We start from the raw sequence: 14,273 nt of genomic DNA on the forward strand, positions 1-14,273 counted from the left end.
ACATATATATATATATATATATATATATATATATATATATATATATATATATATATAATTTTAAAAGAGGGTATTGTTACTAGTAATTATAGAAATCCATATGCCCTTTCTTTGTGGAGAATCAAAACCATATAACGTTTGGAGACTGAAAACGATGCATCTTCCATGATATTATTGAAAAGTTTCTTCATTCTTTGTCCCCATGTTGAGACCGAAAACCATTTCCCATAATCATCAAACAATTTCTCATTTGGTCTCTTCGCCGAGACAGAAAACCATTATTTGCCTAAGTTGACCCAACCAGAGATGGAAAAATAAATATCTGTTTTTGATTACCGTTAGGAACCTACCAAACAGACATTTACACTTTTCAAAGGAACCAAATGTCATCCTAGGCAACTGTTCTTCAAACATGCAAGACTCAGAAATCTATTAATAGAAGCACAGTCCTTCACTTTTGAATCACTTTCCTCATCATGAATCCTTCTCTGTTCTTCTGTTTAGCTTTCTTCTCAGTTTATTCTCTTTCCTCTGCAGAAGCCGATGAAAGCCTCAGTGGCTTCACCGTCGACCTTATCCACCGTGACTCACCTGTCTCACCCTTCTACAACCCTTCTCTCACCCCATCACAGCGCATCATAAACGCTGCCCTACGCTCAAATTCTCGACTAAACCGAGTTTCTCATCACTTAGATCAAACCAACAAGCTACCCCAATCAACTTTGGTCCCTGACAAAGGTGAATACCTCATGAAATTTTACATTGGCACTCCTCCAGTTGAAAGGCTTGCCATTGTAGACACAGGGAGTGATCTCATCTGGGTACAATGTTCCCCTTGTGCAAGCTGTTTCCCCCAAGATACCCCATTGTTTGAACCACTCAAATCTTCCACGTTCCTGGGTACCTCATGTGGCACACATCCATGCACGTTACTCCGAAATGGACGAGGTCAATGTGGAGAGTCTGGTGAATGCGTCTACATCTACGAATACGGTGACAGTTCATTTTCTGCAGGGCTTTTGAGTACCGAAACCCTAACTTTTGATGATTCACAAGGTGGAGCACAAACAGTTGCTTTTCCTAACACCATCTTCGGATGTGGATTGATAAACAACTTCACTGTTTATTCCAGCACCAAACTCACTGGTCTAGTGGGTCTGGGAGCTGGACCGTTGTCGCTGGTTTCACAAATCGGTGACCACATCGGTCACAAATTCTCCTACTGTTTGCTTCCTTTCAGTTCAACCTCCTCCAGCAAGTTGAGATTTGGGAACGAAGCAATAATAACGGGAAACGGAGTTGTGTCAACTCCGATGATAATCAAACCGTCGTTACCCACCTTTTACTTTCTCAACCTTGAAGCCGTCACCGTTGCACAGAAGACGGTACCGACTGGCAGCACTGAAGGCAACGTGATTATTGATTCCGGCACGGTGTTGACGTATCTGGAGCCAACCTTTTTCTCCACATTCGCGGCTTCGTTGCTAGAAACCCTTGGCGTTGAACTGGTGCAAGAAGATATTCCCTCCCCGCTAAACTTCTGTTTTCCATATCATGAAAACTTGGCTTTTCCTGAAATTGCCTTTCAGTTCACCGGAGCTACTGTTCCGCTGAAACCTATAAACCTGTTAATTAACATCGAAGATCGAAACATGCTTTGCTTGACGATAGTGCCAAGCACAATGACTGGAATTTCCATCATTGGAAGTTTCTCACAGTTTGATTTTCATGTGGGGTATGATCTCGAAGAAAAGAAAGTTTCTTTTCATCCTACTGATTGCAGTAAAGATTAAGATAATATATATATATATATATATATATATATATATATATTTGTTTTTACTAGGTTTGGCTCAAGTATCTGATGTGAAGTACGACACTCTCAAAAGTTGAAATGTATGTCTATGTATTATAATGTATGTGTAAAAGAAAGAAGAGAAAGTTTCTTTTCAATAAACCGATCAGGTGCTGGAGTGGGTATTTCGTTTTCTATGGTAAGATTGGTATGCTTTTACTTTTTGAAATGTTCGAAATAATGTTGAAGAGAATATACTTTGGTTATTGTATTTTTATCCTTGAATGAAATAATAAATTAAGATTTTTAAGTATTTTGTTTTTTTTTTCTTAGTGTTTATTTTAAGGATTTCGATGTCCTTTAGAACTTTGGTTATATATATATTACATCTATAAATACAGACAAATGAACATTAAGGTTTCATCATATCATAAAAAATGATTTTTTTTTTTCATTTAAATATTAACACGAAATTTAAAAATTTAGAAGTTTGAGGATAATTCAATAAGATAAAGTAAAAGCATTATTAAAAATAATTTTACACCTTAAAGTTGTAAAATTATCCCTAATATTTTAGGGTGTAAAAACATAATTATATTCTAAATTTGTTCTCATGCTTCTAAAAATCTTACTAAAGATTATTCATATTAGTTCTTAACCATTAATATTGAATCATAATCTTGCTGTACATTATTCATATATATCAAATCTTAATCATTATTAATATTGAATCTCAATAACTTTTCATGATGAAGATTAAATTGTTTATTAAAGAGATTTCTTTAAAATTCTTCTTGTTAGAAGACAATTCCTCATCATCTTTAGTCAGACTTGTTTGATCCATCATCCATTACTCAAGATCTTTAGTTAAGTTGTTTTTCTTACCTTTATGATTTGACTTCAATGCAATAATGTGCTTTTGGTTTTCTTCTCGTCTTCTCATAATACTTGTTCATGTATAATAAGAATGCCCACTAATTCTTCTCAGAACATTCTCTCGATATCTTTTGATGTTCTTAAAATAGTGTCCTGGACATTCCATTTTTAGAAGGTAGCAAGACTTTGTCATTTATATCATAATTACAATAAACAGTTTCAAGAGATCTTAAACTATATAACAAAGTTTGTAATGTAGAAATCTTAGATTCAATAGATTCATTTTCTTTAATGGTGAATATTTCATGATGTCTTAAGAGTGTGAGTTTATTTCACCTTACCTCTCTTAAGCCCTCATGAGCTAATGCCAAAGTGTCTCATATTTATTTGGCTGATGTCATGGTGTGGACTTTTGATATTTCTTCCTTAAATAAGGTACAAAGTAAAATATGTTTCAATTTTACATTTAATTGATATACATACTTTTGATTGTCATTTAACTTACTTCTCGATAGCATATCTCCTTTGTCATCCAAGATTGAAGGGATGCCTTTCTCAATGATGTCTAGTATATCCATGTTTAATGCTTCAATGCAAGCATTATAGTTTTTCATAATTCATATTTCTCACTTTTAAACATTGGTGGATGCTTTACAGGTTATCCATCTCCTTCCATTAAGTTAATGGGATTAGTCTTTCTTTTCCTTGTAACAAATTCCCTAAGAGTTAGACTCTGCTACAACTTGTTGGTGTAGATGGTTCTAGAAAGTAAGGGATTGAATAGAGCCTAAACTCTTTTCCCACGTTATTTAGTTTGGATTAAAATAATAAACAAATCAAACATAAAGAATTTTTATGTTGGTTCACCCTAACTCTTGGGTTACATCTAGTTCTTTCAAGTATATTGCTTAAGATGTTTTACTAATCAAAACACTTGATTATGCTGAGTATAGTTTCTCTAGACATGAGTATCAACTTCTCCAGGTTACACAAGTACAATCTCTCTAGACACAAAATTTAACCCCTTCAGGTATCCTTTTTAATCTCCCCTCAACTCTAAACCATGACGAGAAAAACAATCTCAAAGAAAGAAAACACACTTTCAATTCATAGGATAAAACTTTACCACAGTGAAGAATATTACAATGTTTAATCACATAACCTAGTTGTATTTCACACAAGACTCTTTTCTCTAAATTTAACTTCTATGTGTGCTCAAAATTTTCTATTCTTTTTCACTTGAATGGATATTGTAGAACTCTTGTTCTCTTCATGATCAACTTGTCATCGATTGTCAGAGTGACGCAGCAGAATGGTTAAGGTGTTCAACAAACCAAGAGAGGGAGAGTGAATTGGTTTCTTATTGCAAATCGTTCTTTTAATAATTTTCTTGTAAATATAAATATTCCTTAAAACAATTTCAACAAATTAAAGAGTAAGGAAGAGAGAAAATTGCACAGGTAATTTTTATATTGGTTTATATCACAGAGATTCTACATTCAGTTGTTAATCTCAACAAAGAATTATCAATTCACTAGCACAATTCAACAAACTGTTACAATCACAAAGAAAATAAACAAGTTGAAGTTTAGAACACCTCTCTTGTTACCCCAAGAGATGAAACTCACTTCCACTGTAACCCACAAGGAATGAACACCTCCTCCGAATGCTTCGCGAAGGATGACCACCTCCTTTGAATCTTCACAAAGGATGAACACCTCCTTTGAATCTTCACAAAGGATGAAAAACTTTCAACTCAGAAACAACAACACACAATCACACTCCCAGTAAAAGTTCTTGCTCTATGCCAACACACCAAGTTCTCAAAGCCACAACACAAGGGTTACACAAACCCTCGAACACTTATCACCGCACAAAGCAAATAAAAATTTCGAAATGCACTTATTTCATATGTTGTATTTCGTGTGTTGTATATTAGAACAAAAGTCCCAATCCAATTTATAGACATCTCACTCAAGAATACCTCCAAAAATCCGTTGTCAACTAACTAATGTGTGATAATCAATTATCCACTTATAGTAATTGATTATGCATTTAATGGTAAAAAAACTTACTTAAAAGTTCTTATAATTGCTCATGATAGTCAATTATGGTAAGTCATAATTGATTATTGATAATTAATTATTATAATTTAATAATCGATTATCTTGAGTATAAAATGATGTTTTTTTATTCAAAACGAAATTTAACGCAACTTAAGACAAACAAAACATAGAATCAAAAGATAAACCACATTCTATACATCAATCTACTAAATTACAAAAGCTTTAATATAAAAACAAGCTTTCATGAAGATCTTCCTACAATAAAAGCATTTGAAACTTGACTTTGAGACATCATCAAAACTTCTTCTCTTCAACTTTATGCTAACACTTTTTATAGTTCTTGAAATAATAGTCATTGAGGATTTTAAATTTGATTAGGTTGCTTAATGTGTTCATGATCATTCTTTATAAAGAGTGATTTGATGAATTCTTCAAGTCTTTGAATTTCTTTTGTTAGGGATTTCAATTTTCTTCCTTTCCTTTTGTGAATCGGTGAAAACTTGATTTTCTTTAATTTATGTTCTTTTCTCTAATGTTCAAATGTTCTACTAAGAAAAACATGTACAACATATTCTAAAATATCTTATTAGTATTATAATAACTACTAATTTTAATTAATAAAGATCAATTTAATTGTTACTCACATAAAATGTTTCGATATATACGTATAAAATGACTCCTTGATTTAAAATAAAATTACTTGATATAATTATCAAAAGATAATTTTTAAATAATGTGATTTGATAAAAATATTTTGAATATTCATAATCAGATCAACCAATTCAAATAAATTAATATTCTCTCATAATAATCTTAAAATTAATTTAAACATTTAATATTTGAAATAAAAATATAAACAACTTATCTATAATATGATCAAAACTTTTGAATGCTTATGATGAATTCAACATTTGGTGAATGTATTTGTCTAATTAGTTAGACTATAACTTTTAGTATTGTATATTCTATTATGTTCATTTTCCGTTCATTTGATGAGTCTCATTCTATTACGTACTCCTCGCCCATGGCTCTCTCTCATTCTTTGGTTTCTCAAAGTGAACGTTTTTTGTGCTATACAGTCACATCTCATGTCCTTTAATTAGACTCCTTCTAAACCCCCAAATGGAACACTCCAAACCCTAATGGTTAATCTCGAGTCATCCACAGATTCCCTCTCCCTTATCCTCGCACCACCATTCCTAAAAACTGAAACCCTACCTTCATAATCGTCCTTCACCCCTCTTTTTGTTACCCCCTTGAGCATTGAATTCTCTTTCTTTCCCTCACGCTATAGCACACCTCCTTGGCCCTGGGGTTAGCTGGTTCGAAGAAAAAAAAAATGAAAAGAAGAGATGAAAGGGGTGAACTCTCGAGTTGTGTTTGAGTTTCTAGGTTTGCTTTGTTTGCATGTTGCTATGAGAAGCGATTTGGAGATTGTCCCTCTACTATTAGGATTCATAAATTGGGGGGGTGAACGAAGGCTTCATGATGGTTGTGCAAAGGAGAAGACGTCATGGTGTGTGAAGAATTCATATGAAGACGAAGCTTGCAATGGTACTGCAATTTGCGTGAATGAGTTTGCGATTTAGGGTTGTTGCATTGGGTGCTTGCGAGAGGTCGGAGTTGAAGAGAGGAAATTTTCAATTTCAGAATTTCAATTTATAAGTGTGCACCTGACATGAAACGTAGCACACTGTTAGCCAACTCATTGAAAATTTAACATCGTTGGTTTTCGATGACTAAATATTGTAGTTTCATTAAGGAGAAGGATGAAAATGAAGCAAACTTTTGGAAGATGGACTAAACTCAAAAATGTTTGATAGTTGGAAGACTAAAAACATATTTAACCCTTATAATATTAATATTTCAACATTAAAATTACACAAACCTTCCAAAATTCTAAAACCTCATCCTAAAATTGAAATTAAAAGTTTAGTTAAATGTGAATGATTGAGAAAATAAGAAAAACATAAGGAAGAGTTAATTTTTGTTTTTTGAAAATTTCATAATTTTTTTTTCTGAAGGAGTTCAATAAGATGATTGATTTATGTAAGTTAAGTTTCACTAAGCAAAACATTATTGCGAAGTACAAATAAATATTTTTTTCAGCTCCGAACCACTTGTGCCCGACCTCATTGAAGTATTTTCTTCCACAAGTCATTTCTAGCTCAACTCAAGTATTCTTTCAACAAGTATTCTTGGCTTAACTTAAGTATTATTTAAACAAGAAGTCACTCCTAGCTGAAGACAAATACAATGTCTTTATGATTAACAAATCACTATATGCTCAAGAGATGTCTTTCAATGTATAAAATGTTTAGGTCCTCTCTTCTAGTTTGTTGGAATAAACACAAATAATATTTTTACAAAACTTTTAGGACATAGAGAAAATTCAACATAAATATAACACTCATAAGTAATGACTATCCTCTTTGTTTTGTTCAAGGAGTGATTTTATATAGGCTCATGAAGAAATAATCATTGCAATCCATTTTCTAGTACTCGAGTATCTTTGAACTCATTTTGAATGTTTTCTTCTTATTCTTTTGTTTGTCAAGCTTGAACATTGAGAAACACTTAATGCACTCCACGTAACATTAATTGATCTCTTCTTCTTTACATAACTTCCTTGATATCACACAATACTTATCTCCCTAGCTTGTATAACTTTTATACTTCAAATAGTGATTAAAGTGTACACCATATTCAGGAAACAATTGAGTTAGTTTTAACTTTATTTCCAATAGATATTTGAATAAAACTTCTATATAGTGCAAATCTCTTTAGTAATAGATGACGATGTTAGAATTTCAAGTATTAGTATAAGTCCCACATTAGATATAAATAAGAAAGTAGAGTACCATATAAGGTTAAAGATCTATCAACCCATTGCCTTAATGTTTTGGATAGAGAGTGGTGTCAATCCCTTATGTAGTTGAGCTCATATCTTATTGGTGTTGTATTTTCGGAGTGAATCTCCTTCTCGATAGACTCCAAAACACTGTATAACATTGAAGATCCATTAACCCATTACCTTAGATATACCTATTTGTATTTAACATTTAATCATCAACAATTATTTGTTAGACAAAAGTGAAAGGTCTACCTTGATATTTTGTCATTTATTAGACATATTACTTTTAATAAGTATACATTTATCAAATATATTTTTCATGTTTTAAATTTTATTGTATTTAACAATTAATTAAAATTATATAGTGTTAGAATTTTAGCATAACACATTTGATTAATAAAATTTAGATATATCCATTTTACTAAATTAACAGTAGAATTTTGTTTGATGTGTTAATGCCACTAAATAATTTCACCAATCTTTCAACTCTTTTCATAACTTTTGTATAATTTGTGTATATACCTCTATCCTGTTGAAATAAGTTCGTGATTAGGAGACATTTTCGAGACATGAGATTGGTGACCAATTCAACCCAATATATCTATCCTATTTTCACTTTTTTAAAAACAAATATAAAAGGTAGAATAATGATATTCCTATATTTATTCATACAATTAAATTTACCGTGTAGCTTGTATTTATCTTCCCTTAGATAAACAGTTGAATTAAATTTTTAAAAATAAAATAATAAACATCCGTAAAACATTGAAATTCATTAACTCCAAATAAACAAAAAGCCCTTAGAAAGTAAAACCACAATTTCAGAAAAAGTGGAATTTCTATAAAATATTGCTTAATTCATGAGCAGTGGCAGTGACACCTTTGGCTGCACATAACATACCCTGAACAGAAACAGCATAACGCAGACACTCTATCGTCCGTCATTGTTATTTTGTTTTATCTTTTGACGCAATCTGTGACCGTTCGAGTTATTCGAGGTCACCCTTTTATATGGTCGTTGATAAAAATGGCTTCGACCCTTTTCTCAAAGATGCTTTCGGGTCATCGATTGATCCACCACTCGTCGTTCCTCACTCAGCAGCCACAGTTTCTCTCTTCCTTATTCAGTGTAAGGTTCATCCCTTCTGTCTGAAATTTCATTTGGGTATCTTATTTCTCTCCTTGTTTTTTAACTCCTTTGTTAATTTCCTCCTTTTTGAGAGCGGACATATTGTATCTATGAAAATTTGGTCTTTTTAAAATTGTTTCGATTTGTGGGTATCAGGGTTGCGCGTTTCTCATTAAAGTTTTGACTTTTGAGTGTGGGGTTTGGGATTTGTTTTGGTCCAATTTTTTTGTTTCTGTTTTCTGTTGTTGAACAGTTAGTTGATATGCTTTGGTGGCAATTTGGCATGGCATATGCTTCATTCAACTTCAATTTTGTAGTGTTTGGTGTTTAAGTAAGTGTATCAACCGAAGTACCCATCATCAATTTCATAATACATTGGTATGGATGGCTGGGTGTTTGCTTGTTCCTTTTGAAGTAAATGCTATCTGCTGGGGTTGGATTTTGATTTTATTTTTTCTTATGAACTGGATTAAAAGATTACCAATTTTTCATCAATTCGAATGCAAGTATTAATTTTTTGTGGGTGCATTTTTAATTAGTAATTTATGAATATTAGTGAATAATTGGTAATTTCATAGAAATCGCAGTTAGTATTTGAAATACATATTTGTGCAATAACTATATATAAATGATACAGTGCAAAATCCGGAGCTGGTGCTGTTATGTATAACATTTTATTGAAGAAATTGAAAGAAAGGGTTTTCAATTATATATTAATGATAGTATGAAGACTTGTTCATCTCTTATACTTACAAAACCAATGTTCATCGGTATAACCCATTAATCTATTTCTGCGATGTTTGTTATTTTGGCCGACATATTATTGTAAAATCCACCTTTTTACTGCAGAAACGGCTGTTTTGTATACAAACTGTCCCGGTCCCAGTTTCTACATCCCAAAACAGCAAAACAACTTGTTGGGTTCCTTGTATGGCTTCTTCCTCAGTTGGTAGAAGAGCTACATATTCTACAAAATCTGTATCAACAAATGAGCCAGTTGTTTCTGTTGATTGGCTTTATGATAACCTGAAGTTGCCAGATATCAAGGTATTAGGGTTTACTAATTTTATCAGATTAAGGAAACAGTTTACTAATTTTATCATATTTGGGAAAATGAAATTTCACTTGATTTTTTTTAATTACTTATTGATTGATCTCTACCACTATCATGCCTAACCATATATCTTACTAGTGACAGCTCTTGTCAAACTATACAGTATTTGTGTTATTTAAATAAAGTGCCTTGTTCTTTTGATTGTTAACTTTGTAGTTAACGATCTAGGCACTGGTACAATCACTGTATTTCCAGTTAGAGAATGGTATTGTTTCAAGAGTTTATTTTATTAATTGATGTCTATTAAAATTAGCAAACATGGTAGTTCTGGTTTATAGTACCTTCTAAGTCATTCAATCACTTATTTAGGTGATTATATAGCTGTTTAGGATTTATATGGTCAATGTGATTTGATTGGCATCAATTGAATTTATTTCTAATTCTTTAAAACTCCATACTACATATGTATGATCTGTTAAGAAAGGAGCCTTTATATCATGTTATCCTTATTTAGTATTGAATTTGAATATTAATTAACATACTTAAACTTTTCTTGCCTATAATTTGTGTTTCAGGTACTGGATGCTTCATGGTACATGCCAGATGAGCAGAGGAATCCAATTCAAGAATATCAGGTATCAGCATGATTTTATTGGAAATCACATTCTTAGTGCATCAAATTTTGGAGTAATTCAATGATATACGATATCACTTGAACATGTTCTCTTGCATGTACTTCGTTATATAATTTTGACTTCTTTTTTCTACCGTTTTCATTTAATGTGTGAATTACGTAATTCAATAACAGGTTGCTCACATTCCGGGTGCCCTTTTCTTTGACGTGGATGGAATAGCAGATCGTACTACAAAGGTAATCCAGTATCTCCTTATTTATTTCATTCGTTTTATTATTTTTATGAAGCACATTCATGTTTGAGGGGTTCTTATAAGTTAACAAGGTTTACATGTTTAGTATGTAATATTCTGATCTTTCAGTGGCATGCTACAGAAAGTGAATGAAGAAAGAGAAATAATCTAACTAGATACACGTCAGTGCCAACTGCCAAAGGATATTTTGCAATTTCAGTGATCTTAGAATGATGACTGGATGTTTTTTCTACTTCCTTTTGATGGATACTAGTTTACTATTTCAATTATTGAGACTCTTTCTTTTCTATTTATAAATTATAGTTTTCTGTTAGAATATTATGGTTATTCATTTTCTGAAGTCTTGTTCTATGAGTAATGTTATTGGTTTCATGATTGTTTTATAGTCTGTTCCTGTCCTGTGTGCTATATGTCCTGTCTGTTAATATAATTCATTTTCTCCATTATAGCTAATATGTTGATAGAACTAAGTGTTATTGAAAGGAAGTTGTGGAAACTAGCTCTGATATTTCAGAGGTAGCCATCTGTAATACAGAGCAAAACAACAAGAAAAAGGCTGCAAAATAGATACTCAAGAGTTCCAAATACAAGGGAACTCCAAGACTCCCTTGTTATTCAATTCACTCAATAATTTCCAGCTCTTCAGTTCTCACCCCCCTATTCATATGAATTCCATCTTAATTCATGATACCAGTGATTCCTAAATCATTTGCTTATAATCCAGAGTCACTCCTCTCTTTTCAGGTTGTTACTGCTGAACTAGCTGTTAACAACCTCAACATCCCCTTCTTTTTTGTCTTTTCCTTCTGCTGTGCAAATCATTCCACCAGTTCCCTCTTGATTTGTCTTTGCATCAAGTGGCCTAATTTGCTCCCATGGTCCATTCATTTCAATAGAGGATGGTCCATATTTATTGCTCTTCTTCTACATATATGAGTATAGGGTTAATTGTATGTGAATGCTAACTTGTATTCATTGGTCAGTTACCACACATGCTGCCATCTGAGGAAGCTTTTGCTGCTGCTGTTTCTGCCCTTGGCATAGAGAACAAAGATGACTTGGTTGTTTATGATGGAAAAGGGTTATTTAGTGCAGCCCGTGTTTGGTGGTAAGCCTCGGTGTTCTACGAAAGGGAACATTAATACACTGTGTAGATTGTGGAAAACATGGTTTTTTCTAAATATTTGAAGTAATACATCTTCTTTCTGCTTGAAGGATGTTCCGAGTATTTGGGCATGACAGAGTTTGGGTGTTAGATGGTGGCCTGCCAAGATGGCGTGCATCAGGTTATGATGTTGAATCTAGTGCTTCAAGTGATGCTATTCTTAAAGCCAGTGCTGCAAGTGAGGCCATCGAGAAAGTATACAAGGGACAAACAGTGAGTTTAGAATCTTTCCATATATTTTAATATGATTTCGTTAGTGTTTTGAGTTCCAATTCTTTTAATTTGATTAATTCTTTTACTTTGATTAATTGTGCTGAATTTGACATTTTTACTTTGTTTTAATGCATTGATTCTCTCATAATTTTTTCTTGCTAGGTTGGCCCACTCACATTCCAGACTAAATTTCGGCCACATCTTGTTTGGAACCTTGATCAGGTTGGTTGCTTTAGGGATAAATGTATTGTGTCCATTTTATATATATAATGTTGACAATATTGATGGTTGTAGAGCTATCAAAAAGGTTTCTCTCTAGAGAGTCCATAATTAGTTATCATAAGGATGAGGTTAGGGTGAAGTAGTACCTGCAATTAGGGAAAGACTTAAGCAGTTTGAAACTCTGAAGCCAATTTTATAATGGACTATTTTCCTGCTTTTGTCATTATTCTAAGAATTTAATCTCTATTTGTCAGTATTTGAATCTAGAAAATATGAACACTTGACAATTTAAAGTAACAATATGAAATAAATGGTGGCAAGATCATGTGGAGCCATAAAACCTTTCATTTTTTAGAAGTCTTTAGCTTAAGTGTGTTACCAGTTACAAGATGATCATGATATCTGGTAAAACTCTCTATACAGAACATTGGTGTTTTTCTCTGGTCAACCTAAGTCGTGATACTCATACCTTGATATTTTTTATTGGTAAGACAAAAATACTTCAGTAGGCAGTTTATGGAACCAAGCCCTGTATATAAAGGAAAAAGTTTGATGATCATAGGTTTGACATCGTTGTCTAATTATAATAATAATATATCTTTAATCCGAACTTGGTAACAGCAGATCAATCTACATAAATCTTCCCAATTCACGTTACAATCTCTAGAAAATTTGAACACATTTATTTAATATGGTCCTTGGAATTGTTTGGCAATATGATATTCTCTTTGAAATGTTTGGTCTATGAAATACCAAAATTAACTAAAACTAGAAGAGGCATCATATGTAAGTTGGACACTTGTAAATGTATTGTAAATCAAATGATGTATTATTTTTTATTTCTCCTCAGGTAAAGAAAAATATAGAGGACAAAACTCACCAACACATAGATGCTCGATCAAAGCCCAGGTACTGTTGTTGATTCCTTTTGTATTTTCATATCATCACGTGATATGCATTTGACACATACATGTCTATATATTTATGCATGTATGTATGTATATGCTATTTAAATGATAAATAAGTGGTCCAAAATCAAAGGCATATCCATAATCAATGATTGTAAGTAATATTCTAAATTCATAATCACTCTTCATCTAGGGCATAGTTTTTAATATGAAACAAACAAAAGCAAAAAACATTAGAGGTGAAAAGTAGTAGTCCACCGAATTTTAAGTTAGTTGATGTACTGCACTGAAAAGTATTACTGTACCAAAGAAAAGGAGATAGATAGGGGGCTGTGGTTTGTGAAATGCATAGGAACAGACGACTGTGAACTTTGAAGAGTTGACACTCTACAGAACACTGAAGGATGTGGCAGAGAGATAAGTTGCACACTGTGCAGTTTGTGAACAATATCGGATGTTCATGGTTGAGCAGATCAGCAGAGGATGCCATACTTTGGCAAAAATGTTGCCGAGTCTTGGCGCTCAGTTCGAAACAGGTCAAGTGTAAGTGTTTTTTGTGTGGATCATTGATGAAGGGCTTCAAAATCTATTGTTTCTAATGGAAAAACATACAAGAACATAAAATGGTGGGTTGAGAAACTCAAAAGGAGGGCAAAAAATTTTTTTTAATATACCTGTTCACCACAGTGCTATAACTACTGAACACCACTACACTAAGATTGTGGCATGACATCTGCTGTTTTATAACGTTAAAAAGTGCATAATAACTAGTAGCATGCTATTATGCCCTATCTTGTACAAAATGAAATCTGATATTTTCATAATAATAGATGTTTACCCCTCCTAGTTGGAGATATTTTATATGCATTTCTTGGATTTAAGTGGATTATGTACTTTGGCAGGTTTGATGGAGCTGTTCCAGAGCCTCGAAAGGGAATCAGAAGTGGTCATGTACCTGGCAGCAAATGCATTCCTTTTGGCCAGGTGCAGCATATGGTCACCTCAAGCATTTTAGATTTAACATTTATAGCATTGTTTTTCTATCTAGGCTTCCGTATATGGGCATCTTTGCATAATCAGCTTAATTAAGCACATATTCAAGA

At 32.7% G+C, this 14,273-nt stretch overlaps 2 protein-coding genes across 2 annotated transcripts in view; both read left to right on the forward strand.

Moving 5' to 3' along the window:
- The first annotated feature begins 436 nt into the window (after positions 1-436).
- LOC106760577 (aspartic proteinase CDR1-like) lies at positions 437-1,793 on the forward strand. The gene has a single exon (XM_014643997.2). It carries the CDS (start codon positions 477-479, stop codon positions 1,791-1,793), a length of 1,317 nt encoding a protein of 438 aa, XP_014499483.1. The 5' UTR covers positions 437-476.
- Positions 1,794-8,469: 6,676 nt separating this feature from the next.
- LOC106762720 (thiosulfate/3-mercaptopyruvate sulfurtransferase 2) overlaps positions 8,470-14,273 on the forward strand; it is a 7,202-nt gene continuing 1,398 nt past the window's right edge. The window contains exons 1-9 of the mRNA XM_014646762.2: positions 8,470-8,720; positions 9,570-9,767; positions 10,350-10,409; positions 10,583-10,645; positions 11,646-11,770; positions 11,878-12,040; positions 12,203-12,262; positions 13,113-13,171; positions 14,073-14,154. Coding sequence (XP_014502248.1) covers positions 8,619-8,720; positions 9,570-9,767; positions 10,350-10,409; positions 10,583-10,645; positions 11,646-11,770; positions 11,878-12,040; positions 12,203-12,262; positions 13,113-13,171; positions 14,073-14,154 — 912 coding nt within the window. The 5' untranslated portion in view covers positions 8,470-8,618. The remainder of the gene's footprint in view (positions 8,721-9,569; positions 9,768-10,349; positions 10,410-10,582; positions 10,646-11,645; positions 11,771-11,877; positions 12,041-12,202; positions 12,263-13,112; positions 13,172-14,072; positions 14,155-14,273) is intronic.

This window comes from Vigna radiata, chromosome 5 (genome assembly GCF_000741045.1).
Source record: "Vigna radiata var. radiata cultivar VC1973A chromosome 5, Vradiata_ver6, whole genome shotgun sequence".
Lineage (NCBI taxonomy): Eukaryota > Viridiplantae > Streptophyta > Magnoliopsida > Fabales > Fabaceae > Vigna > Vigna radiata.